Source organism: Thalassophryne amazonica, chromosome 8, assembly GCF_902500255.1.
Source record: "Thalassophryne amazonica chromosome 8, fThaAma1.1, whole genome shotgun sequence".
In the NCBI taxonomy this organism is placed as follows: domain Eukaryota; kingdom Metazoa; phylum Chordata; class Actinopteri; order Batrachoidiformes; family Batrachoididae; genus Thalassophryne; species Thalassophryne amazonica.
In genome coordinates, this window is record NC_047110.1 from 109,802,966 (window position 1) to 109,829,370 (window position 26,405).

The following is a 26,405-nucleotide window of genomic DNA, read 5'->3' on the forward strand; positions in this document are numbered from 1 at the left end:
AATGGCTATGTTTATATCGAACTTTCCCAGGAATCAAAGCCTTAAACAACATAATAATAGTAAAAGAATAATTTCCAACAATAAAAACTACACTTTAGTAATGTACTAAAATCCCAACTTAGAGAGCTGATAGTGCAGAAAAAGGTGTGACTTATACTCTGGTGCAATCTGTATATGGGTTTTTCCCTCACCAAGAGGCATTTTTAACAGATGCGATCAATACAACATGTGTAGGGTTTTCCTGTTCAAAAGACATTTTTAACAGGTGAGACTTATATTCCGATGTGACTTATATGAGGGTTTTTCCTGTTCAAGAGGCAATTTTTAACAGGTGCGACTTATACTCTGATATGACTTATATATGGGTTTTTCCTGTTAAAGAGCGACTCTAGTAAATACGCTAATTACCTTATAGTGGTTGAATTAAGGCCAACTCGTACCAAAACGTGTTTTGTTCTGCTGGATCTGAAGCATTATCGTGATCTGCTAAATGTATCCTTTTGAAATGATGAACATCTCATGAGAGGTTATTGAAAATGAACAGCTTATATCGGCTGACATTATCAGCCAACATATATCGGTTTAGCTCTAAGTGTAACCTCATTGTTTGAGTTTTATCTTTGGGTTGGAGATATTATTGCATGTAGTCCTGTTTATTACACAGTAAAAAACAGCACTACCTACTTGACTCTGTAGTTCCCTGTAACAGATCGAGATCCATATTCAGATGTGCGATGACAGTTACCACATCGCCCTACACCCTCGGTTCACAGGCGAACTTAAATTATTTGATTTGGTCTGTGGGTTGGACCCAGCATGATCTATTTTGTATTTAAGAGTCTGAGATCTTAACAACACGACTCTGCAAATGATAATTATTGAAATGTTGAGGAAAGGGAGCAATGTACTGCAGTTTTCATTTATCAGCAAATGTTTGTCATAAACGATGGAGACCATGAAGGAGGGAGGAGGGGATTTCCCAGTGACGCAGGGAATTTAGTGATTCATTAAACAACATCTGGACTCGTGCTGCAGAGCGCCGAAGAGGAGACAACTGAACGGTGATCAGGACTCATAAACGTGTTCAGGGTTAGAGAAGAAAACAGTCCTGGGAGGGGAAGAAAAACAACATAATTGACTGATATGGAGATAAATTGAGCGCCTGAGAGTTGAGCAGTGCTAACTGAGAGGCAGGCTGGCAGTAGAAACGTGTGCGAGCAGCGAGGGGAAAGTACCCGCTCAGAGTGCAGCGTTTGTATTTAGTGTTTTGTTGCCCTTGGCTCCTGCTTAGCGCAGGTCAGCACATTTCTGTGTGCTGAAATCAACCCTCTGTGGTGTGTGTGTGCGCATGTGTGTGTGTGTGCGTGTGTCTCCAGTGAATCCCCAGGAAGTTATAAATGCTCTCTCTCTCTCGCGCGCGCTCTTTCTGCACTCTGAAGGGAATGACAGGGTTTCATTGTAAACCGCAGCAGTCAAATACAGTAGATCTGCACTGGAAATGTGGGACACAATAGTTTTCTCTCACAGCTGTAACAGACTGACTCTCTGCAGGATATGAAACTCCAATACTACAAATACCTACGGCATTAGGAAATAACTGGGTGTGTACCGATCCTGTCTAGGCCCTGCGGCCCATTGATGCTGGTATTTATCCCCGGATTCCATAGCTTGAAGTGGATGAGAGTCTGCAACTCTCCCTGGACAGGACCCCAGTCCATCACAGGTTACTTCCCGAGCCAAGGCTGGTGTCCACTTCCACCTGGGTGGACTGAAACAATACAGATAAAGTGTTTTGTTCACATGGAAATAGAACTTTCCCTATATGACCTTTTTTCTTTGTTGTTTTCAAAAAGTGTCCCTTGACCGTTTCAAGAAATATCTGTGTACACAAGAAATGACTGAAAATGCTGTAATATGTATGCCAGGCCTGTATGTGGCGCTGTCACACTCCCATACAAAAAATGGAGAAGTCGTGGGAGCATGCGCATAAAGCTTCATACAAACACAGAAGAAAAAGAGGATATCATCATTTCACAAATTTACGTGTTGGTTGTTCACATGACAACGATTTATCCACTCTGAGATGCATTTTCAAAAAGTAGCATTTTCGAGGCCTGAAAACACTGCTTCTGTGTGGATGAAGCAAGGATCCAGTACACAACTTTTGTGGATATGCCTAAAGAATTTCCCAGGCGAGACCCCCTCCGAGCTAAAGTGTCTTTATTAGAAAGTGGCGACATGACGTGTCGAAAAAAATCAGTCACGTGACTCATGGTGCCATCTTGGGGCAAAAATAGCGTTGGCTGTTAATGTGTCTGCGTGTAAATCCAGCTATTTAATTTATTTATTCACTGAAAATGAGGGTTGTTGTGCATTTGGATGCACAAATAGTCACAGCAAGGGCTTCAAGATGTACAGATTCCCTTCAGATCCAAAGCCGTGTGGGATGGAAGCGACTTCATCATCAAAGCTTTGTGAGGTAAATTTATTATTCAGTCCCACATACAGTAAAACTCACCTAAACCTTCATTGTATAAACCAGATATTCACAGTCACCGGACAAAAAAGTCCCAAAGTTTTTGTATTGTTTTCCATGTAATAAACACTGTATATAATGGATTTTGTACACTCACTCACATCAGATAAAATGTCCCGTCCGATCGCAGTGTATTTCCATTAAAAACTCTGACCAGTCTGGACGTGCAAAGTAACAGAGGTACAAATTAAACTTCAGCTCTGACACTCGCTGATTTGAGTAAAGTGAGGAGTCATTTCTGTGATTAAAAGTCCGACCGTTTAGTTTTTCAAACGGTGTTCAGACTCTGACCCGCAACCTGACGTGCACTTGTTAAATCAGACACAATGAGCTGTGATTTGACACTTTTCTGCTTTTAATCCTTCGTCTGCCATCATATTATAATAGTTTTTTTGCAGTGCTCATGCAGATAAATGGATCAGAAAAGTCTGCAACTTTACAGCACGAAGTCGGTAAAAGAGGAAATTGTACAGCTTACCTTTGATTTGGAGGTGATGATTGTAGAAACAAAAGATTGTTGAGTCAAATTAGTCCAGAATACAACATAATCCAGAGACGGAGAACTTTAAAACTGTCACGCACGTCATTGCATGACACGGAGTTAAAGAGCTGCAGAAGCATAAATCAGGCTTTAAATTAATGAAATAAATCAAAAATTGTAAATTTGATAGCTTAACTATTTTTATATTTATTTTGATAGTACCTGTACCTGGATGTGTTGCTGTATGTGGTTAAATGATTTTTAAAAATGTTGAAAACATAAAAGGTTTACTCAGTAGCTCAGTGCAGTTGGAACCAAAATGGTGTCATGTTTTGAGTTGACACCATTCTCCAATCCAGGCACTCTACTCCGGGGCCCCACAAAATTTTGCACAAACAGCCATTTTTGCTTGATTATTATTTTTAATATTTTAGAAGTGGCCCTGAAATTGCAGTTGAAATTGACATCAAAAGACCGCAGGCTACAATATGACTTATACAAAACATCCGTGAATTATAAATTTGAATAAACATGCCCTTACATGCTAAATGTCATTAGATGCTTTATTAAACATAGCTCCTTGGTTACTGCCTCAAATTCTGTGCTTGGAACACTTTTAGTTCTGACTGGCTTAACTGCGCTTTGTCACAAAATGGAGTTGTAGCAAATGGCAAATGTTCATGTTTGAAACTACCTACAGATATGAAAATTGTGTTGGCTAATTACAGGCCTAACTTTAACCCAAATGATGACTATAAATAATAACTGAACTTGGAACAGCTTTGTTGCAAGTATGAGTCATTCTTCTTTTGAAGTATGTGTTAATTTTACACACATTACTACTTTAATATTTGAGATTTCTCCCCTAAAATATCCATCCCAAAATAACAGATGTTTATGTTTGTGCTAGTTAAGGAATTATTTTATTCACCTGTAATTCAGCTTCAGCCAATGTATCTCACAATGTCTAATTAATAATAATAATAATTATTATTATTATTAGTGTATCCCTCTGACAAAATCCAGTTTATGGCATTTAGGAGTGTGTAAAATAATAATTTTAAAATGCTTGACAATTTCTCTGACCATTTTTCCTACAATTTTATGGTGAAATTTGAGCTTGTGTTTAAGACCGAATTATTGTTGTGTAAGCATTCCAACTTGGTAAGCATCATAGCAAGAAGGCTAACAAATGTGTTACACCGCTAGTTAACATTAGCTCTTCATTCATGACATGGACACCGTAATCATACAGAGAGGACAGTTGTATAACTTTATCCTTTGCTCATTTCTCCTCTTTTCTCTTTTTCCTAAATTGGGCACCTGATGGCTTTGACCGTTTTCTGTTCATCTCTGTTTATTTGGCACCTGACAAACAACAGATTTCCCGTCCCACCCCCCACTCACAACCAGAAGTCAAGATTAAACCAGTTCACCTGGGTGATCACTTAATTGCTTTGTATCAACTATTTTTATTAGCTATTTCACGCAGTTCAGAAAAACATGCAGGAATTACAGGCCTGTATTTATAGTATTATGAATGAGATGTGCGTTATTTGGAAGAAAGTCAAGATGTACCCCCATGTCCCTTCCATTAGAGAAACCCAGAGGTGAACTGTCCCCCATGTGCCTCTCCCCTTTCTCACACTGCCTTTGTGTACCGTCCTTCTCAGCAAGCAAGGTGCCTACAGCAGCAGGGGGTGCCAATTTGCCAATTCCACACACAATGACAAGAAAATTATTATTTTTTTTAGGTGCTTGTGCCCACGGTGCCGCCCCCCATAAATGCTGCACCAGGTCGCTCGTACCAAAAACTGTGTCTGTGTGGACGCACCCAAAGTGTCTTGTCCAAGGACATCGATAGGTAGTGTGGCTATAAATCAAATCCAGGTTTATTTGTTGGTAGCTCAACTTCTTATCCCACTGAGTTACCTGGTCAATGTGTATGCAGACCACCGAAAGTTAATCTGTAGCCTGAAAAGGAGTCATGAAAAGAATTCTGTCACCACTAAAATTTTGTTAGTATTCAAATCACGCAGTGGCTCTCAAACCAGTATTGTTAACCTACACACTTTCTATCGCTCACTGCTCTGCCACAAGCTGATTAGATAATTCATGTGTCTGTTGGCACTTGATTGGCTGCACAACTAAATGAGCCAGCTAATCAGAGATGGCAGATTCGATTGTACTTGAGGACCGGGTTAAGAACCACTGAAATTAAGGATTCACTCTCTTGTATTGCCAAAATGGTCAAAAATCTCCATTTCGAAAAAAAAATTAATTTTAAACCACACATGTATTTTTTTTATTTTATTTATATATATATTTTTTACACATGATGCCAGGATTCATTAGGACATTCAAATTCCCAACATGCCATTTGAGAGTTGTGTTGTATTACATGAAAAAATGGGATTGGTTATTAAAAAAAGACAAAACAAAAAAATCATATTTGTTGATAACGGCTCATGGCCTGTTATTGCTGGAGGGTAAAGCCCATACACCCTGAAGTTTCACTGTAGTTGATTGCACATTACACCCCCCAAAAAGTGGTGCTCAAGCAGCAAAAAGTTGCTTTTTTGGTTTGCTTTTTTTTTTTGTGTGTTTTTTTGGTAGTGGAGGGGAAGTGTGTGTGAAGGTGTGTCCCTATAAGACAGCTTGGATAAGCAGAATTTAACAAAAAGCACCTGAATGCTGAGAACCTCCAGAGGAATGAGTCGTTGAATTTGTCTTTGACAGTGTCTTCTTGCAACAGAATTTCAGTGGTTCCAAAAAATAAAAAAATCAATTGAGTTTTTTGGCACACAGTATGTGTTTTTGGTTATTGGTTCACTTCAGGAACAGTCATCCATCAGGGATGTTCATGCTCCAAGTATGATGGACACATCAGTTAAAGGACATGTACAGAAATCAGAACAACTTAGATTTAGACTGTTATTGACCATCCGATGATACACCGGGATTGCTTTGTGCACTTCTGTGACCATCTCAAAGTATACGACAGGGGTGGCCAAGTTCGGTCCTGGAGAGCCACATTCCTGACACTCTTAGTTGTCTCCCTGCTCCAACACACCTGAATCCAATGAAAGACTCGTTAGCAGACTTTTAATGAGCCTTTCACTGGATTCAGGTGTGTTGGAGCAGGGAGACAACTAAGAGTGTCAGGAATGTGGCTCTCCAGGACCGAACCTGGCCACCCCTGGTATACGACATTCGCAACAAACCACTATGGAGACTTACGAAAACAAAGTACTCGTGAGTACTTGTTTCCAACAGCGTTTACATAGCTTTGAGGAAAACATCCCAGCACACTGTTGAATGGAATGTAGCTGCGAACGTTAAGAACGGAGCCACAGATTAATTGCAAAGTTTATATAAATCTGATGTGTTGTTTTGACTTGTTTTACGTGATAACTGTTCATTTTGATGCAGTCATGGTAAAAGCAGCATCCGCTTTCCACTTTGAGAAAACATGGGGTGGTGCACAGCCATCATGAACACAGCCTGTTAAAACAGTCTTTGCTAGAGGCTCAGCTTTGTGCACGCTTATAAGTGTTGTCATCAATATAACTGTGAAAAATCAAAGAAAAACATCTGTGTGATCAGACAGACTGAAAACCAGTGGAGAGTTCCACGTGCACATTGATAGTGGTAGCTTTAACTGGGCTAAAACAGTGTGCTGCTCCAGTACAGAGAACAGACTCTGCACACACCAAAATCCAACAAACTCTCTCAAAGTAAAATAAAAAGAACAAAGCCTACCAGTTCCACTGAGGAGAACAAAATACAAAAGAAAAAAAAAAACTGAACTGGACACTCTACTACTTGTAGAATGATTTCCAAGATTAAATATGTAAAATCCACACCGTCAAAGAAGTCATCACCCAGGTCCAGGTCCAGCCATCAAAGAGATCCAGACTGGCACTGTCACGCATGGATGGTACGATCGCCAGTTGAAGAAAAATGTCCAGGTCCACGACATCCTCCTGTGGACAGATGTCATCCAGAGTTCCGCTGTGTTAAGCCCAGGTCTGTGCACAGGGACTGACCACGGCTGCCAGCATGATATGCTTTCCCATTGTAATCCTGATTTAGAAGAAGAAGAAAAAGGATAATCCCATCTCGTGCAGACAGCCCACTGACCTTGAGACAGGGCTGCTGGACTCTCTTGGCCACTTCCAAAAGGGCCCTCTCTCTAATCATCTCCGCTATTTTGGCATGCTCCCATGGCAGCTCCGCTGTCTGCTCCTCACAAAGCTCTCTCATGATTCTGGCACATTAGATAGAAAGTCCATTATCTCCTGAAAGTAACATATTCAGACTTTCTAATGTAGGAAATACATCTGCATGTCCAGGCAGCCTGTAAAAACAGCGTTGTGGAGATTTTCCATGTGCATGTTGACAGCGGCAGTAAAATGGAATCCTGCAACACAGACAGCAGAGTCAGTACACGTTAGGTACCAAAATCAAACAGACTCCCAAAAAATTAAGGGTTTCAGAGTGAAGTGTGTCGTTTCCTGTCTGTACATCCTGTGTAAATCCGAGCCATCACTTTGGAATGAAAGCTCAGAAGCTTCTTTATCAAACATAGCTGCGTTTGTTTCACTCTGTCTGTTGGCCATCGGGATGTTTCTGTGATTGCTAAAATGTACATCATATGCTGAGTAAGACATTTTCCGGAAATGCACCTGCTGACTCGCTGAGTGAGACGGATAATTAGCAATAAAATACATCAGCAACCACTAATTATTACAGCATGAGCACAGATAGACCTACAGTCATACTTTTGTTGTTGTGTTGGTAACTGGGACGTTAAATAATGTGTGACATGTCCTTTAAATTCCCCCCATGTTTTTTAAATCTTTCTTGCTGATTGATGTTGTACTTGTGAGAGCGCTTGACATCGTGAGCTTTAAATGTGCTGATGCAGAGTGAGCGTCTCCTTCTCTAAACTTACAGTCTGCATGCAGAGGAGGAGTTGGCAGGTTGGCGGAAAACATGCGGATGTGGCAGCAGTTCACATAATTGTTTTCAGATCTACTGCCTCATGCTGCATGAGAATTATGGAAGGCAGTAATGTGTACTGGATTCTAACTGCAACACAGAGAGGAACTCAGGAACTGCAGACACGGGCTGTTATTAAATTGAAAACATCCCCCTTCTCCAAAATTCAAACCACGGGAGATTGATTGACGTGTGTTTAGGTACTGTAAATAAATTATTCTATATATTAAAAGCCAAGTGGCCTCTGTGTACGTGTATGCATGGCGTCGATCACGGACAAACTGGGGAGTGCTGATATTTGTTGTTTGGTATGCTTATGTATTTATTTTAGGTGAGGGATGAACGCTGTGAAAACAGAAAGTTGATAGGACTAGTAATTTTGGAGAAATTAGGGATATTAACTAACAACAGTGAACAGTGCACATTAATTACATTCTGGGCTCTCACGCCATTTCAAGTCATTATAGAAACTTTGCATATTATATTATTTGAAAAATGTCAGCTACATATTTTATAAACACTATCCTATCTAGAGCCCGTGGATTCCCACGGGCAACACGCTAGTTATTGTTGAAGTATGATGGGTCTCTTCCACAGAGCACCATTCCTTCCTGTTTAATCTCAAATAGAAAATTGGGATGTGCTTTGAAGCATCACAGTAGTTTTTGTATCAATGATTCTCGAATTCCTTGATAGAACGTGGTAACTTACTTATTCGTAGTCTTAACGGCTTCAGTCTTGTTCGAACGTCTTTAAACTGGGTATTTGTAGTGACTTGAATCTTGTTTGGTTGTACTTCATTGCGGTAAAAATTTGAAGCTGAAGCAGTTTTTGTTGCGGTTTTTGCGCATACTCGTAAAACAGCTCAAGCTGCTTTCTTTCTTTTTCAGGCAGGTTGCCAGGTCTGCACTTTATAAGATAGCACGTTAGGAGGAAGCCAGATTAAGCCATTTCATCCCATTTTTGCACTTTTTTTAATTGTGGGTGATGGTAGTAGTGGCACAGCCCTGTAAGTGCATCATTTCAACCTGTAAATAATTAATCGTGTCTATATATAGTTGGATATTGTTATTTGAGCTGCTTATTATAGTGTGTTCCAGTTCAAAACCGTTTTTACATCCATTGGGTGAACATTGTTCAAATTGCATGCATTTCTTAAAAAAAGTTATTGGATATTTGGCTGGTTTATTTCTTTATTTTTTATGGCCTGGTGCGTGTGTTTTTTCCCCCTCACCCTTTCACTTGTAATTAAGGAGGTCAAAGGTCGAAAGTCATTCTGGAGTGTTGCACTTGAACAGATTGAATACAGAAGGGTTGCAACAAGAACCTCAAAGACAGGAAAGTGAGTTAGTTTGCCAAAAGGAGGAAAAGTGTGACAAAAAAGGACAGTCAGCATTCTTTGCACAGATAAGACAAAGATCAGCTCACAGCAGAGTGATGGGAAGAGAAGAGTTTGGAGAAATGACCAGTTTGTATGTAGATACATCAGTCATTTGTAGTAATAAGAAACTGCCCTTCAACTTGTACATTAGTTTGCTAAGAATGACTTTTTTCATTACAGAACATAGAAAAGATTTTTGCTGATCCTGTCCAATACTGATGCAGAGACTTTGGTTCATGATTTTTGTTTCATCTGCAGTTGAGTCCATAAGTATTTGGTCAATGATAGTTTGTGTTCTTTTCCATCTGACCATCACCTCGATAGTGCGGAAATTAAATGATAAAGATGTTCTTAACAAAGGCTTAAATCAAAGGATTTAAGCACACAGATCAGGCTCAAGTCTCCCATGTGCCTTCTGATGCACGAGTGGATAAGAACCTGGTTTGCTGATATGTAGACCTGGGTTTGATTTCTGCTCAGGCTACCTGTCACTGTCCCTGGACAAGACTCTTACTCTACATTGTCTCGGTCCATCCAGCTGCAAATGGACTGTGTCTGGCTGGTGTCCTCTCCAGGAGGAGTCAGAGACTCTCATCTGCTTGATGGTACGGAGTCCAGAGATAAGCACCGGCACCAATGGGCCTCAGGTCCTATGTAGTAGGGGTTCAGGGTCGCCACATGGAAAAATCGCACGGCCCACCTGGGTTTCCCAAGTGGTCTCCCGGACGAGTACTAATCTGGACCCACTCTGCTTCACTTCTGAGATCAGACTGGATCAAGTGTACACAAAGCAGGATGGCTGTACAAAATACAGTTGTATGTAAAAGTTTAGACACCCCTGATAATTTTCATGATGTTCCTTTATAAATCATTGGTTGTCTGGATCAGAAATTTCAGTTAAATATGTCATATAGCAGATGAACACGCTGATAATGGAGAAGTGAAATGAAGTTTCTAGTATTTACAGAAAGTGTGCAATAATTATTTAAACAAAATTGGGCAGGTGCATACATTTGGGCACCCTTGTCATTTATTGATGTGAATACATTTAGCACTAATTACTGGAACACAAAATTGGTTTGGTCAGCTCACTGACCCTTACACAGGTGAATCCAATCATGAGAAAGGGTATTTAAGGTGGACATTTGCAAATGTTTCCCCTCTTTGCATCTCTTCTAATGTGGCAACATGGCTTGTGGCAACATGGGAGCCTCTAAACAACTCTCAAATGACCTGAAAACAAAGATTGTTCAACATCATGGTTTAGGGGAAGGATACAAAAAGCTATCTCAGAGATTTCGCTGTCAGTTTCCACTGTGAGGAACATAGTGAGGAAATGGAAGACCACAGGCACAGTACTAGTTAAGGCCCAAAGTGGCAGGCCAAGAAATATATCAGATAAGCTGAATCAAAGGATGGTAAATGGACTGCATTTATATAGCGCCTTTCCATCTGCATCAGACATTCAAAGCGCTTTACAATTATGCCTCACATTCACCCCGATGTCAGGGTGCTGCCATACAAGGCGCTCACTACACACCGGGAGCAATAGGGGATTAAAGACCTTGCCCAAGGGCCCTTAGTGATTTTCCAGTCAGGCGGGGATTTGAACCCAGGATCTTCTGGTCTCAAGCCCAACACCTTAACCACTAGACCATCACCTCACCTAAAGGATGGTGAGAACAGTCATAATCAACCCACAGACCTGCCCCAAAGACATGATCTTGCTGCAGATAGTGTCTCTGTGCATCGTTCAACTATACAGCGCACTTTGCACAAAGAGATGCTGTATGATGCTGAAATGCAGAGGAAGCCTTTTCTGTATTCACCTTATTCAGCCCTGCCCACTTTTACAACAGAAGCATTTCCGTCTTGGCTTAGGACTTCCGGTGAGTGGTGTTTTCAATATAGAACAATGGAAGATATTACATGGGTAGAAACAAAAACCTTTTTGAAAAGCTCAAAGGGATCAGCCCTGGCTCACCCACAGGTCATAACAGAGTGGGAAGATGCCCTCGATTATTTTTAACTACTTTGTGTTGTCACTCGGCGTGGACAGTTTGGCTATGAGGAACTACGAGCTCCATGCCGCACAGCACCGCTGAAGCTCGTATAAAAGCACAATCAAGTTAAAATGCTACCCAATAAGTAGTACCACTGTAATGCCAAGATTACGTAATGTTAATAAACGTACGAGGTCTGTCCAAAAAGTATCGTACCTTTTTATTTTTTGCAAAAACCATATGGATTTGAATCACGTGTGATTGCATCAGCCAAGCTTGAACCTTCATGCGCATGCGTGAGTTTTTTCACTCCTGTCGGTTGCGTCATTCGCCTGTGAGCAGGCTTTGAGTGAGCAGTGGTCCACCCCTCTCGTCGGATTTTTATTGCGAATAAATGTCTGAACGATTTGGAGCTTTGCTGCATCAAATTTTTTCCAGAAACTGTGAGAGACCTCCAGGTGGACACCATTCGGAAAATTTAGATGGCTTTCAGTGACGATTTTATGGGGATTACACAGATTAAGGAGTGCTCCAGCCGGTTTAAAGACCGCCCACAGTGTCTGAGAGCACAGCGCGCTCCAAGCGCCGATCGACAGGCTTAAACCCTGCTCAAACAACCAGATCATTTCCAACGTGAAGGCTTTGTTGATCCGGGACGGCATTGCTTTGCGCCATGCGGCTCCGTCGCGACGCGCGGAACTCCTCCGCTCCTCTTCACTCCTCTGTCACTCCTGTGACAGTGGAATGTGCCATTCATTTCTAAACTGGACGCTGTCTTGATCCGGTATGTCGTCTGACTAGCACAGGAATTGCGGAAGACGTGGACATCAGCACTTTTTCGACACATTGAGACAGACGTGCGGAGGAACTTCGCGCGTCGCGGCGGAGCCGCATGGCGCAAAGCACCGCCGTGATGAAGCCTCACAGGACATGTTGGGGCATGTCCAGCTCATGCACAATTTCTCGGATACTCACACGACTGAAAAGCAACCGGAAGCCGTCTGAAAGCCACCTGAAAGCCATCCTGTGAGACCAACACGGAGGTGGTTTTGTCCCGCGCCATGAGCGGCATGGTGGCGCAATCCTCCGCTTCTCTTTCCATGAAAAAAACTCCTGTAACAGTAGAATGTGCCGAAAAAGTGCTGATGTCCATGGCTTCTGCCTTTTTTGTGAAAGTTAGACGACGTCCCGGATCAACAAAGCCTTCACGTTGGAAATGATCTGGTTGTTTGAGCGGGGTTTGAGCCTGTCGATCGGCGCTCGGAGCGCGCTGTGCTCTCAGATGCTGTGGGCAGTCTTTAAACCGACTGGAGCACTCCTTAATCTGTGTAATCCCCATAAAATTGTAGCTGAAAGCCATCTAAATTTTCCGAATGGTGTCCAGCTGGAGGTCTCTCACAGTTTCTGGAAAAATTTGATGCAGCAAAGCTCCAAATCGTTCAGACATTTATTCACAATAAAAATCCAACGAGAGGGGTGGACCACTGCTCACACAAAGCCTGTTCACAGGCGAATGACGCAACCGACAGGCGTGAAAAAACTCACGCATGCGCACGAAGGTTCAAGCTTGGCTGATGCAATCACATGTGATTCAAATCCATATGGTTTTTGCAAAAAATAAAAAGGTCCAATACTTTTTGGACAGACCTCGTATTGTTATTTCATGCAACAGACTGGCCTCCTCTCCTGGCTGAACCCCGCCTCACGCTCTATGACTGCTGGGATAGGCTCCAGCCTCCCGCGACCCTTAATTGGACTAAGCAGTTGAAGGTGTGTGTGTGTGTGTGTGTGTGTGTGTGTGTGTGTGTGTGTGTGTGTGTGTGTGTGTGTGTGTGTGTGTGTGTGTGTGTGTGTGTGTATTTTATGCAGTGCTTGGTTGTATCAAATGCCAGAAAATGAGTAAATCAGATAGCAGCTAACGCTACAAACACAGCTTACCTATTTGTCTCACTAGCATCCACCGTGGCTTCTTCAACGGAGCATTATAGTCCAATCATTTCTCTGGGTAAAGATCCAATGGTGTGGGATTTTTCTCCATAAAATAAAAAGAACAGACATAGGGACGTTTGGGTGGATTTTTCAAATTCAGCGCCTGTAGCCAGCACCGGAGATCCTCGTCTTTCAATGGAGGAGGGTTAAATACTCATCCACAGCACTCAGATCTCTGCTTTCCATGTTCAAAACATCGTTCTGAAAGTGATAGTTTGCTCTTCTTCCAGTTGTTGTGGCACTCATGAAATGAACAATTAATGCTGCTCATGTTTGGACACTTCTAGCGTACTGTGTTCCCATGCTAATCATCAGACACAGTGACAAACTGGAAGTTGTTTGACAAAATGGAGCCGCCCACTCTAACTAACTTCCTGAATAAGGTGAACACGCCACAAATGGAGTCACTTGAGGTATGCTAAAGCACATTTGGACGAGCCAGCTTCATTTTGGAATAAGGTGCTGTGGACTGATGAAACTAAAATTGAGTTATTTGGACATAACAAGGGGCGGTATGCATGGCTGAAAAAGGACACAGCATTCCAAGAAAAACACTTGCTACCTACAGTAAAATTTGTAGGTGGTTCCATCATGCTGTAGGGCTGTGTGGCCTGTGCAGGTACTGGGAATCTTATTAAAGTTGAGGGTCACATGGATTCCAGTCAATATCAGCAGATTCTTGAGAACAGTGTTCAAGAATTGGTGATAAAGTTGAAGTTGCACCGGGCTGGGTCTTTCAACAAGACAATGACCCTAAACACTGCTCAAAATCTACTAAGGCATTCATGCAGTGGAACAAGTACAACATTCTGCAATGGCCAGCTCAGTCCCCAGACCTGAATATTATTGAAAATCTGTGGTGTGATTTTAAGCGGGCTGTCCATGCTCGGAAACCAGCAAAGCTGAAATATTTTGTAAAGAAGAATGGTCCAAAATACCTTCAACCAGAATCAGACTCTCATTGGAAGCTATAGGAAGCATTTAGAGGTTGTTATTTCTGCAAAAGGAGGCTCTGCTAAATATTGATGTATTTTTTTTTTTTTTCCTGTTTGGGTGCCCAAATTTATGCACCTGCCTAATTTTGTTTCAAGAATTATTGCACACTTTGTGTAAATCCTATAAACTTCATTTCACTTCTCAAATATCAGTGTGTTTGTCTGCTATATGATATATTTAACTGAAATTTCTGATCTAGACAACCAGTGATTTATAAAGGAAAATCATCAGGGGTGCCCAAACTTTTGCATACAACTGTATAAATGAAATACATTTCAGGGTTCTCCTCAGAAATTTTTAGTATAGCGGTGCTGTTGGCAATTATCACCCAAGGCGGCGTGCGTTGCGAGTCATTTTGACTGGTTTTAGATGCAAGAATAATAGACAAAAAATTACACTTATGTTTTAATGCCAAAGTTCTTTTTTGCATTTTTCTGTCTGAGTTAATAAAATAAATAATGTTGAAAAGTTTAAAAACACATTAATATTTGATGGACATAGCATTTGCTCTCTTCTTCAGAAATGACACATTGTACCTTTAATCCAGTAAGACAGGCAGGAGTTTTTCTGTCATGCTGACAGTTTAGGGTTTTTTTCCAACATTTTTGGGAGGGATTACATACTTTTTAAAAACAATATAACCCCTAATTGTCTTGTTTAAACAAGAGCTATAGCTGGACTGATTTGATTGTCAAATCAGAATCAGATTTATTACAAAGTAAATTCTCACATACAAGTAATTTGATCTGGGGTCATTGGTGCATAAACAACAACAAAAAGAAAATGAAAAAAAATAATTCAGGAAGAAGTAAAGATTCAGGGTTTCATCTTTTAATGATAAAACTCTGGATGAAAAACTTTCTGAATCAGTTTTTCACACTTTACTGTTTCGCACAGGCAGTGTGGTAAAATTGCTTTGCTACTTTTTTACAGCGTGTAGCAACCGCTGTTCAAACTTTTTCCTCCTCCCTCTCTCTCTCCTCTCTCGCTGACTATGCAGGCAGAAGGAGCTCTTTGACAAGAGGGTTTTTTTTTTTTTTTTTTTGCTGTGAGACACTGTGCTCGCTCACTCTGAGCTGCAGCGCTGTTCTGCTCGGCTCTCTGCCGGCGGGGGAGGAGCGAGCAGGCAGTTCAGCACAGACAGCCTGGCTGGATTAGAAAACTATCTGAGAGCAGGGCACAGTATAACGGCGCTGTCATAACACTATAATGGTGTAACGCCGTTGTTCCATTGTCTGGGGAGAACCAGCATTAAAAGCATTATTATGTCCGCCAAGGATATAATAAAATCATTGGCATTTATTTATTTGTATGTCTGTCTTTCAGCAGGATTACATCAAAACCACTGCATGGATTTTGACAAAATTTTCACCACAGATAGATATGAGGGCAGGAGTTCCCAAAGTGGGGTACGCGTACCCCTGGGGGTACGTGAGGGGAGCACAGGGGGTCCGCGAGAAATTAAAAAAAACAAAACAAAAAAAACAACAACAACAAAGATTTATACTACACATATAGACAAATAGACTCTCGGGCTACCAAATAATACACATGAAAATACTACCATCTAGTGTTCAAAACAATTATTGCATTGTCAAAGCAGTAGGGCGGGTTGATTGGTGTGACTTCCGAGAGTGATGAATCCAACACCTGTCAATCAATGCTGCATTTGCATCGTGGCGGTACCGCATGGCGCAAAGCAACGCTGTGATGAAGCCTCACGGGACATGTTCTGGCATGTCCAGGCACATCCACAATTTCTCGGATAATCACTCGATGGAAAAACCACCGACAGCTGTCTGAACGCCATCTCAAAGCCATCCTGTGAGACCAAAACGGAGGTGGTTTTGTCTCGCTCCAGTAGTGAATCCATCGTGACGCGCGAAGCCTCCGCTCGGCTTTCCATGACAAAATCTCTTGTTAAAAGTGAAATCTGCCGGAAAATGGTTGATGTCCAGCTGTTCAGCCTGTCGATGGCGGCTTCGGAGCGCGGCACGCCCCACAGCCGCTGGGGGCCGTCCTTAAAGCGACAGTAACATTCCTTATTCTCTGTGAAGCAATGAAACAACGACGAGGGGGCTGGACCACTCCTCACTCAAAGCCTGCTCACAGGCGAATGACGCAACCGACAGGCGTGGAAAAACTCACGCATGCGCACGAGGGTTCAAGCTTGTCTGACGCAATCACACGTGATTCAAATCCATATGGTTTTTGAAAAAAATAATAAGGTCGGATACTTTTCTAATAGACCTCATATTTTCTGCTTTATGCAGCGAAATGGGAAGTGAACATGAGACATTATTGCTACACACAGAGGTACACTGGCTCTCAAGGGGCAAAGTTTTGACACGTTTCTTTGAACTCCGTGATGAACTTAAGATTTTCTTCTATGACCATCATTTTGAACTCTCAGAACAGTTGCACAATCAAGAGTTTCTTACACATCTGGCTTATCTGTGTGATATATTTTCTCGTTTGAATGAATTGAATCTTGGACTCCAAGGACTTTCCGCAACCATATTTACAAGGTTTATTAGAAAACTAACCGGCAGTTTTATAAAAAAAAAAAAAAAAACTATATGGATTTGAATCACGTGCGATTACACCAGACATGCTTGAACCCTCGTGCGCATGCGTGAGTTTTTTCACGCGTCGGTGACGTCATCCGCCTGTGGGCAGGCTTTGAGTGAGCACTGGTCCAGCTCTCTCGGCTGAAATCCTTTGTCTGAGACGCTGCTGCAGACGGCGCGCGTTGCTTTATCAAAATTTTTTCAGGGCCTGTGAGGGATATCCGAGTGGACACTATTCGAGAAATTCTGCTGGTTTTCGGTGAAAAGTTTAACGGCTGATGAGAGATTGTGGAGTTTCTTTCGCTTTAAGGACAGCTCACAAAGCGGATCGGCGCGGTCGGAGGTGGCGTCCGTCTGGCTGTTTCAAGCTGAAAACTTCCTAATTTAAGGCTCTGTTCACCCAGGACGTCATCAGAGAACAGAGAAGTTTCAGAAAAAGTCGGCATGAGGAGTTTATGCGAACATGCCACTGTTAAAGGAGATTTTGTAATGAAAGAGCGTGCGGGCAAATTCGTCGAGTCGGTTCCATGATGACGACGCAAATCCGTCTGCGCCGCGACAGGAAAAACACCTCCGTGTTGAAAACCATTTGTAAAATTCAGGCGGCTTTTGATGGGTTTCAACAAGTGAGTAGCAGAGAAATTGTTTAACAGCTGGGCATGTTCCAACTTGGCTGTTAAGGTTTCCAACGGAGGTGTTTTTCCTGTCGCGACCCCCCGCGGTCGGGTCCAGCCCGACATGCGACTCTGCCCGCACGTTCTTTCATTACAAAATCTCCTTCAACAGTGGAACGTCCGCATAAACTCCTCATGCCGACTTCTTCTTAAACTTCTCTGTTCTCTGACGACGACCTGGGTGAACAGAGCCTGAAATGTGGAAGTTTTCAGACGACGCCGCCTCGGAGCACAGATCGCCGTCAGGCGCCGTGGGCCGTCCTTAAAGCGACACTTACAGACCAAAATCTCTCATCAGCCGTTAAAATATTTACCGAAAACCAGCTGAATTTATCGAATGGTGTCCACTCAGTTGTGCCTTACAGTTTTGAAAAAATTTTGATCAAACAAAGCAGCAGTCTCTGAGCCATTCCTAAACAATGAAAAAATCGACGAGAGGGTGGGCCACTGCTCACTCAAAGACTGCCCACAGGCGAATGACGTAACCGACAGGCGTGAAAAAACTCTTGCATGCCCACAAGGGTTCAAGCATGTCTGATGTAATCACACGTGATTCAAATCCATATGGTTTTTGAAAAAAATAATAAGGTCGGATACTTTTCTAATAGACCTCGTAATGTGCAAGATAAAGTTGAGGCCATGATAAAGAAGTTAAACCTCTGGGCAAATTGCGTGGACAACAACAAAGCCGAGACCTCTCCTTTGCTGCATGACTTTTTGTGCACAAATGAGCTTGCATTGACAAAATGTGTGAACCGTGACATTACTTCGCACCTTGGTGAACTGGCTGCACAACTACGCCGGTATTTCCCGGAGTGTGATGGATCAGATCTATGGATATGCCACCTGTTTAGCTCTGTGCCTGTAAACTTACTGACAGCAGATCAGGAGAGTCTTATTGAGATTGCCACAGATGGAGCCTTAAAGGTTGAATTTAATCAGAAATCACTGCCAGATTTCTGGATCGGACTACTCACAGAGCAACCTGTGCTAGCCAAAAGAGCTGTGAAGACTTTGATGCCCTTTGCTACTACTTATTTGTGTGAAAGTGGATTTTCAGCTCTCACAAATATGAAAACAAAGTACAGGGCAAGACTTTGTGTTGAAAATGACTTAAGACTCAGACTTTCACCTATTACACCAGATCTAACAGAGTTGTGTGCCTCTTTCCAAGCACATCCTTCGCATTAAAAGTGTGGAGAGTTGGAATACTGTTCATAAAACTTGATAAAAGTTAAGAGTTTTGAATAAAAATTCACAGGTTCAAAAGTGTTGTCTGATAATTCTGCAATTCTTTAATACATCAATATATGATAAAGTAGTAGCATGTGTTCTCTAATAACCTTTTTTTTTTAATTGTAAAAAATCAGAGGGTGAGTAGGGGGTACTTGAGTTGAACTCAGAAGTCTGAAGGGGTACGCAAGTGAAGAAAGTTTGGGAACCACTGTATTAGGGCATTGAAGACTCCTCTGAATTTTGGAGGTGATTCAGCTGACTGAATTTTTAGGGGGGACCGTTCAGTCTGAGACACCGGATCCAGATTCTGAATCAAGATTTCACTTTATATAGGCGTCAAAACTACTTCACAGATACGACATCATAATGTAAAACCAAGATCAGGAAGATACTGTTTTGTTTTAGCTTGTGAATTAAATATCAGATTGCAACATCTTGATCAGTTGGGCCATTCTGGATCAGTATGTAATTAGTGCATTGTGTTGTGGAATCCGGATCCAGGTAAAGTCCAGGTCACAATGTGAATCACGTATCTTTTGAGTCCTTGTCAACCCTTGGCGGATGTTGCAATGATTGCTCGTTTGTGATAAAATGCCTTCACCAGACTTAAGTGTGGTTCAGTTTGTGGAGACGAGACTTTATTGTTCTTAGCTGATTCCTTCACTGATTTCTGGTAATTGGTAGCAAACAAAACTTTGGTCCAGGATCTGCTGTACAGCCTGGTGAACAGTAGTTTTTGGGCATGTTTAATTCCTCTCATAGGTGGAAAATATTTCGCTTTCATAACAATGACAGGTCACCATACAAATATGGTGACTGGATTGTTACGCTCGGTCATGCTCAATCAAATGACTTTAACCTGGATGTGCAACTTCTTTATCGCAGTCGGGAGCCTTCAAATGGCCGGAGGGCGGGCTTGTATCTGCACGCTTTAATAATATGTGTAATAAGTTGACTGGCAAATGCTGCCTTGAGTTAATTGTTTGTTCCTCCCTTTGGTCAACATGAGTGATTTGTAGTTATTCCATACCCTTGGGCTGCGGTCTGGACTTCTGTTTGGATAAACAATCTCTTCCGTTTCAGAGTCAGTCCAGGGAGGATGGTATGGTTTCAGGACTGGGCGCTGGGGTCATCGTGGGGCGAGGGGATCAAACAGTCAACCAGGATCTCACCCCACCTTTCCCTGACCTCTCTTCTCCTCCACACGTACCCTCAGGACAAAGCCAAGATGTAGCAAGGCTGACCAACAACCACCAGGGGAACGTAGGGAAAGGTGAGCCTCTTAACTGTGCTGCCGCTAAATAGTTGCTATAGTGACACTATAGATGATCTCCAGTGTTTGGTATGTCCAAAATAAATACAGTTTTTTGCTGTACATTTGCATTCTGACTTGGTGCAGTATTCACTGTCTATCTCTGACCTAAGATATGACAGCAGTATTTCACTTCGGGCCGGTGTGAGCCCACATGAACAAGATGTGACAAGCTCTCACATCTGAACACTAAAATAAGCTTAAAGAATGTTGCCCTGAGGCTTAGGGGTGTGTGTGTGTGTGCGTGCACACATGGTTTCAGGTTCAAGGTGTTCTGTCACAGTAGTCATCAACAAAATTTTGAAAGAACTGATTCTGTTGTAATAAAAACATAAGAACCACCACTACATATAAATAAAGACATTTTTATGTTATAGTACTGCATGTCTGGAATAAAACGTTCCAAAATAAACACTCGGCCAACAGGAATAAACTATAAATTCTGGTTTTTATTAGTTTGGGAAGTCCTGCGACTTACAGTCTGAAGCGATGCATATATGAAACATACTGCATTATCATCTATGGCCACACGATGGCACCATCTACAATTGTGACAAGCTGCTCCTGTGTACTGAATGTTGCACTGTGATTGACACTGCAGAGGAAAAGATGGTGGTAATTTATCACTAACCCTTTAATATCAACTCAGCCGTTTGGTTGAGCATATTGACTACTATAGTCTATTTAAAAATGTGCGGTTATTAAAGGGTTAAGATGGATGCCAACCATCGTAAAACAAGAATAATAAGCGCTGAATGAGAAAAATAATTCTTTATCTTAGAGAGCGGGTGAATTTAATAAAGCATGCTCTCAAACTGAAAGATTATGCACCTGAATAATAAGAAGCAATATAAACTTCATAGTACTTGGCACTCCACTTCTTTGAACTGTGTGAGACAGCGTGAACAGCAGTGGCAGGTCAGCTAGGCTAAGCTAACAAAAAGACTATTATGTTTTCAGAAGTTTAATGACACTGCTTTTTTACTTCACCTACTTTAACCTTCTTCCTCACTCAGTGATGCTGCTCTCAGCTGAGTCCATACAAGTTGATTGTTGATGACAACTAAAGCAAATTCAAAGAGACATTATGACTTAAAACACACATTGTTTTATGTAATGGAATATGTGCAATAGGCCACTCTGTAAGACTCAACAACATAACACACAGAGTTCAGTAAGTAAATAAAAAAAAGTGTTTTAATGTTGTCAAAGCCACATGTGATTACGGTTTGGAGCCGAGCTCTGCTGTATTCATTGAGTGTTTATAGCTTTTGCAGCCTGAGGCCACACAGAAGAAGCTGCACCTCATCTTTTGCGCACAGACATTTGTGGAAGCAGTTTTATGGCATTTGAATTATAATGACTGTAAAATCTGTCCGTATTTCAGCTTACCATTTAAAACTAGAGCACCACGCTCATCTTCCTTTTTGCTAAAGCTTATAGTTAGGGCTGGATCAGGTGACCCTGAACCATCCCTTAGTTATGCTGCTATAGACGTAGACTGCTGGGGGGTTCCCATGATGCACTGTTTCTTTCTCTTTTTGCTCTGTATGCACCACTCTGCATTTAATCATTAGTGATCGATCTCTGCTCCCCTCCACAGCATGTCTTTTTCCTGGTTCTCTCCCTGAGCCCCAACCAGTCCCAGCAGAAGACTGCCCCTCCCTGAGCTTGGTTCTGCTGGAGGTTTCTTCCTGTTAAAAGGGAGTTTTTCCTTCCCACTGTAGCCAAGTGCTTGCTCACAGGGGGTCGTTTTGACCGTTGGGGTTTTACGTAATTATTGTATGGCCTTGCCTTACAATATAAAGCGCCTTGGGGCAACTGTTTGTTGTGATTTGGCGCTATATAAAAAAATTGATTGATTGATCGTGCACAAACCTCCTCCAATACTGGTTTCCAATTCCACAAATTTTTACCTTGGAAAAAATTTTCAAGGTCAAAGTCCTGATAGAAGTGTTTTTTAAAGCTAAAATATAATTAAAAAATATAGATCAAAAGGGTATTTCAATGTTAAAATCAAATATCCGCTAAATCTGCAATACAGATCAGATGCGGCTCAAACTTAGTGTGTTCACTGAGTGTCACTTAGTGTGTTCACTGAGTGTCAGTTTGCACTTGTGGCACTTGTGTGATTGAGATATAATGCCAAAATGTACACAAATGGGCTTTTCAGTAGAAAATTCAAATGTCCACAAAATCCACAATCCAGATCAGATCCGGATCAAACTTTGTCAGGTGATAGTGAGTGCCAGTCTGTACCTCACATTCAAATAGGAGAATGATTGGGGCATGTTTGATTAAGATATAATGTAAAATATACATTAAATTAGGTTTTCAATGTTACATTTAAATGGTCACAAAATCTGTCATCTGGATCAGATCCGGATCAAACTTTGTCAGTCGATAAAGGATACCATCCTACATAACACTCAACTGTGAAAGAAATTGTGCACATTTGGTGTAGTCCCTGTGTAGGCTGGTGTGAGATGGCGCCTGTTTGCTTATAGTAGTGTACAACCCCTGGCAATAATTATGAAATCACCGGCCTCGGAGGATGTTCATTCAGTTGTTTAATTTTGTAGAAAAAAAGCAGATCACAGACATGACACAAAACTAAAGTCATTTCAAATGGCAACTTTCTGGCTTTAAGAAACACTATAAGAAATCAGGAAAAATAATTGTGCCAGTCAGTAACGCTTACTTTTTTAGACCAAGCAGAGGGAAAAAAATATGGACTCATTCAATTCTGAAGAATAAATGATGGAATCACCCTGTAAATTTTCATCCCCAAAACTAACACCTGCATCAAATCAGATCTGCTCGTTAGTATGCATCTAAAAAGGAGTGATCACACCTTGGAGAGCTGTTGCACCAAGTGGACTGACATGAATCATGGCTCCAACACGAGAGATGTCAATTGAAACAAAGGAGAGGATTATCAAACTCTTAAAAGAGGGTAAATCATCACGCAATGTTGCAAAAGATGTTGATTGTTCACAGTCAGCTGTGTCTAAATTCTGGACCATATACAAACATGGGAAGGTTGTTAAAGGCAAACATACTGGTAGACCAAGGAAGACATCAAAGCGTCAAGACAGAAAACTTAAAGCAATATGTCTCAAAAATTGAAAATGCACAACAAAACAAATGAGGAACGAATGGGAGGAAACTGGAGTCAACGTCTGTGACCGAACTGTAAGAAACCGCCTAAAGGAAATGGGATTTACATACAGAAAAGCTAAACGAAAGCCATCATTAACACCTAAACAGAAAAAAACAAGGTTACAATGGGCTAAGGAAACGCAATCGTGGACTGTGGATGACTGGATGAAAGTCATATTCAGTGATGAATCTCAAATCTGCATTGGGCAAGGTGATGATGCTGGAACTTTTGTTTGGTGTCGTTCCAATGAGATTTATAAAGATGACTGCCTGAAGAGAACATGTAAATTTCCACAGTCATTGATGATATGGGGCTGCATGTCAGATAAAGGCACTGGGGAGATGGCTGTCATTACATCATCAATAAATGCACAAGTTTACGTTGATATTTTGGACACTTTTCTTATCCCATCAATTGAAAGGATGTTTGGGGATGATGAAATCATTTTTCAAGATGATAATGCATCTTGCCATAGAGCAAAAACTGTGAAAACATTCCTTGCAAAAAGACACATAGGGTCAATGTCATGGCCTGCAAATAGTCCGGATCTTAATCCAATTGAAAATCTTTGGTGGAAGTTGAAGAAAATGGTCCATGACAAGGCTCCAACCTGCCAAGCTGATCTGGCAACAGCAATCAGAGAACGTTGGAGCCAGATTGATGAAGAGTACTGTTTGTCACTCATTAAGTCCATACCTCAGAGACTGCAAGCTGTTATAAAAGCCAGAGGTGGTGCAACAAAATACTAGTGATGTGTTGGAGCGTTCTTTTGTTTTTCATGATTCCATAATTTATTCCTCAGAATTGAGTGAGTCCATATTTTTTTCCCTCTGCTTGGTCTAAAAAAGTAACCGTTACTGACTGCCACAATTTTATTTTTTTTTTCCTGATTTCTTATAATGTTTCTTAAAGCCAAAAAGTTACCATTTGAAATGACTTCAGTTTTGTGTCATGTCTGTGATCTGCTTTTTTTCCTACAAAATTAAACAACTGAATGAACATCCTCCGAGGCCGGTGATTCCATAATTTTTGCCAGGGGTTGTATGTTTGCTTTAGGCCCTGTCAAACCATTTATTTAAAAAGCTGGCATAAATTAATGCAGCTATCGCACCTTGACGACCAGCGTATGCTGACAGCCCCATTTCCACCGAGTGGTTCAGGTCAGTACTGCAAAGTGTGGTGCGAGTCAGAAACAGAGTAATTTATTTATTTATTTATTTATTTTTCCAATCTTTTTATTGATTTTATTATTTTCAGCATTAACAGAAATAAACAACATAACAGTATCATCATATAATAACTTGTTCAAGTATTACTCTTTACATTCATAACTGTATACCTGAAAAAAAAAAAAAAAATAAAACAAAAACACCCCCCCCCCTTTAAAAAAAAAAAAGTCATGTACATATAAAGAACACTATACCTGCACTAGGTTAACATATCCAAAAAAAAAAAAAAAAAAAAACCAGGAGGATGCTGGTCACACTTGTTAAAATGATCCATAAAGGGTTGCCATGTTGAGTGGAACATCTTGACATTGTCTCTCAGTGAATATCTGATTTTTTCCAATTGTAAATGGTGCATAACATCTCTCAATAGGGCTGGATGGGTTGGAGGAGCTTTGCTTTTCCAATTCAACAATATAAGACGTCTCACCAACAACGTCACAAAACTCAAAACATGCATTTCTTTTTTACTTAAATCCTTACACGTAGATACACCAAACAATGCCATTATTGGATCTGGGGGGAGTTTCTTCTTAAAAATTTCAGACAGTGTTTCAAATATTTTAACCCAATAAGTGCCGATATTTATGCATGTCCAGAACATATGTGACAATGAAGCGGGAGCCTGGCCACAACGATCACATGTGGGATTTACTCCTGAAAACATTTTAGACATCTTCAATTTGGACAGGTGTAATCTGTGCAATATTTTAAATTGTATTAGTCCATGTCTGCAGCAGATTGAGGAGGAATGAACCCGTTCCTGCGCTGTAGTCCACTGTTCCTCAGTCATGTTAACATCTAGTTCACTGCACCAGGCATATTTCAGGTGATCCAATGTGGCTATACAGTCTAATTGTGAAAGTTTGTTGTAAATCCTGGAAATAGCCCCTTTCCTTAGTGGGTTTGTCAGGAACAAATCATCTGAAGCAGTACTCTGCGGTGCATTGGGAAAGGATGGAAATATTTCTCTGACAAAGTCACGTACTTGTAAGTACTTGAAAAAATCTTTGCTGTCTATATTAAACTTTTTCTGGAGTTGTTGAAATGTGGGAAAGACATTATCAATAAATATATGTTTAAGTGTATGCACGCCTTTGAATTTCCATTGCTGAAATGACAACCCTGAAAACAAAATATGGGCTTGATTATGGACCAACGGCATTAAAATTGAACATTGATCCCAGTGAAAATGCCTTCTAATTTGAGACCAAATCTTAAGAGAATTAAATACCACAGGGTTTTTGCATTTATATTTACCAAGTTCAAGGTTTGAATAAACTAAAGACCTCAGTCCATTAGGAGAAAAAATTTGACTTTCCATCCGTTCCCAAACAGGTCTATGAGCTCCACCCCAGAATGACATGCAACATATGTTACAAGACCAATAATAGAGCCGAAAACAGGGCAGTCCCATTCCTCCCATAGGTTTAGGTCTTTGTAAGAGTGTTTTTTAATTCTGGGTGTCTTTTTGTTCCAGATAAACTGAGAAATTAAAGAGTCAACTTTCTTGAAAAATGCTTTTGTTAATAAAATGGGAATGCATTGAAACAGAAATAAAAATTTGGGTAACGTGAACATCCTGACTATATTTATTCTTCCGGCAAGCGAGTTAGGTAACTTAGACCACTTTGTAAAGTTTTCTTCTGTTTGTTGAAATAAATTAGTAAAGTTATGTTTGAAGAGGCCAGAAAACTCTTGAGTCACATTTATTCCCAGATATCTAAACCTATTCGAAATGGTGAAAGGAAACGAGGCAAAAATGCTTTTGTTTTGTTTCGCTATGGAGTTAATTGGAAAAAGTATACTCTTTGATAAGTTAACTTTATATCCT

The 26,405-nt window shown here is 41.0% G+C and overlaps 1 protein-coding gene across 1 annotated transcript in view; it reads left to right on the forward strand.

The window, feature by feature from the left end:
* The window catches only part of zcchc14 (zinc finger, CCHC domain containing 14), a 77,434-nt gene that overhangs the window by 17,033 nt on the left and 33,996 nt on the right, over window positions 1-26,405 (forward strand). The window contains exon 3 of the mRNA XM_034177250.1: window positions 19,954-20,143. Coding sequence (XP_034033141.1) covers window positions 19,954-20,143 — 190 coding nt within the window. The remainder of the gene's footprint in view (window positions 1-19,953; window positions 20,144-26,405) is intronic.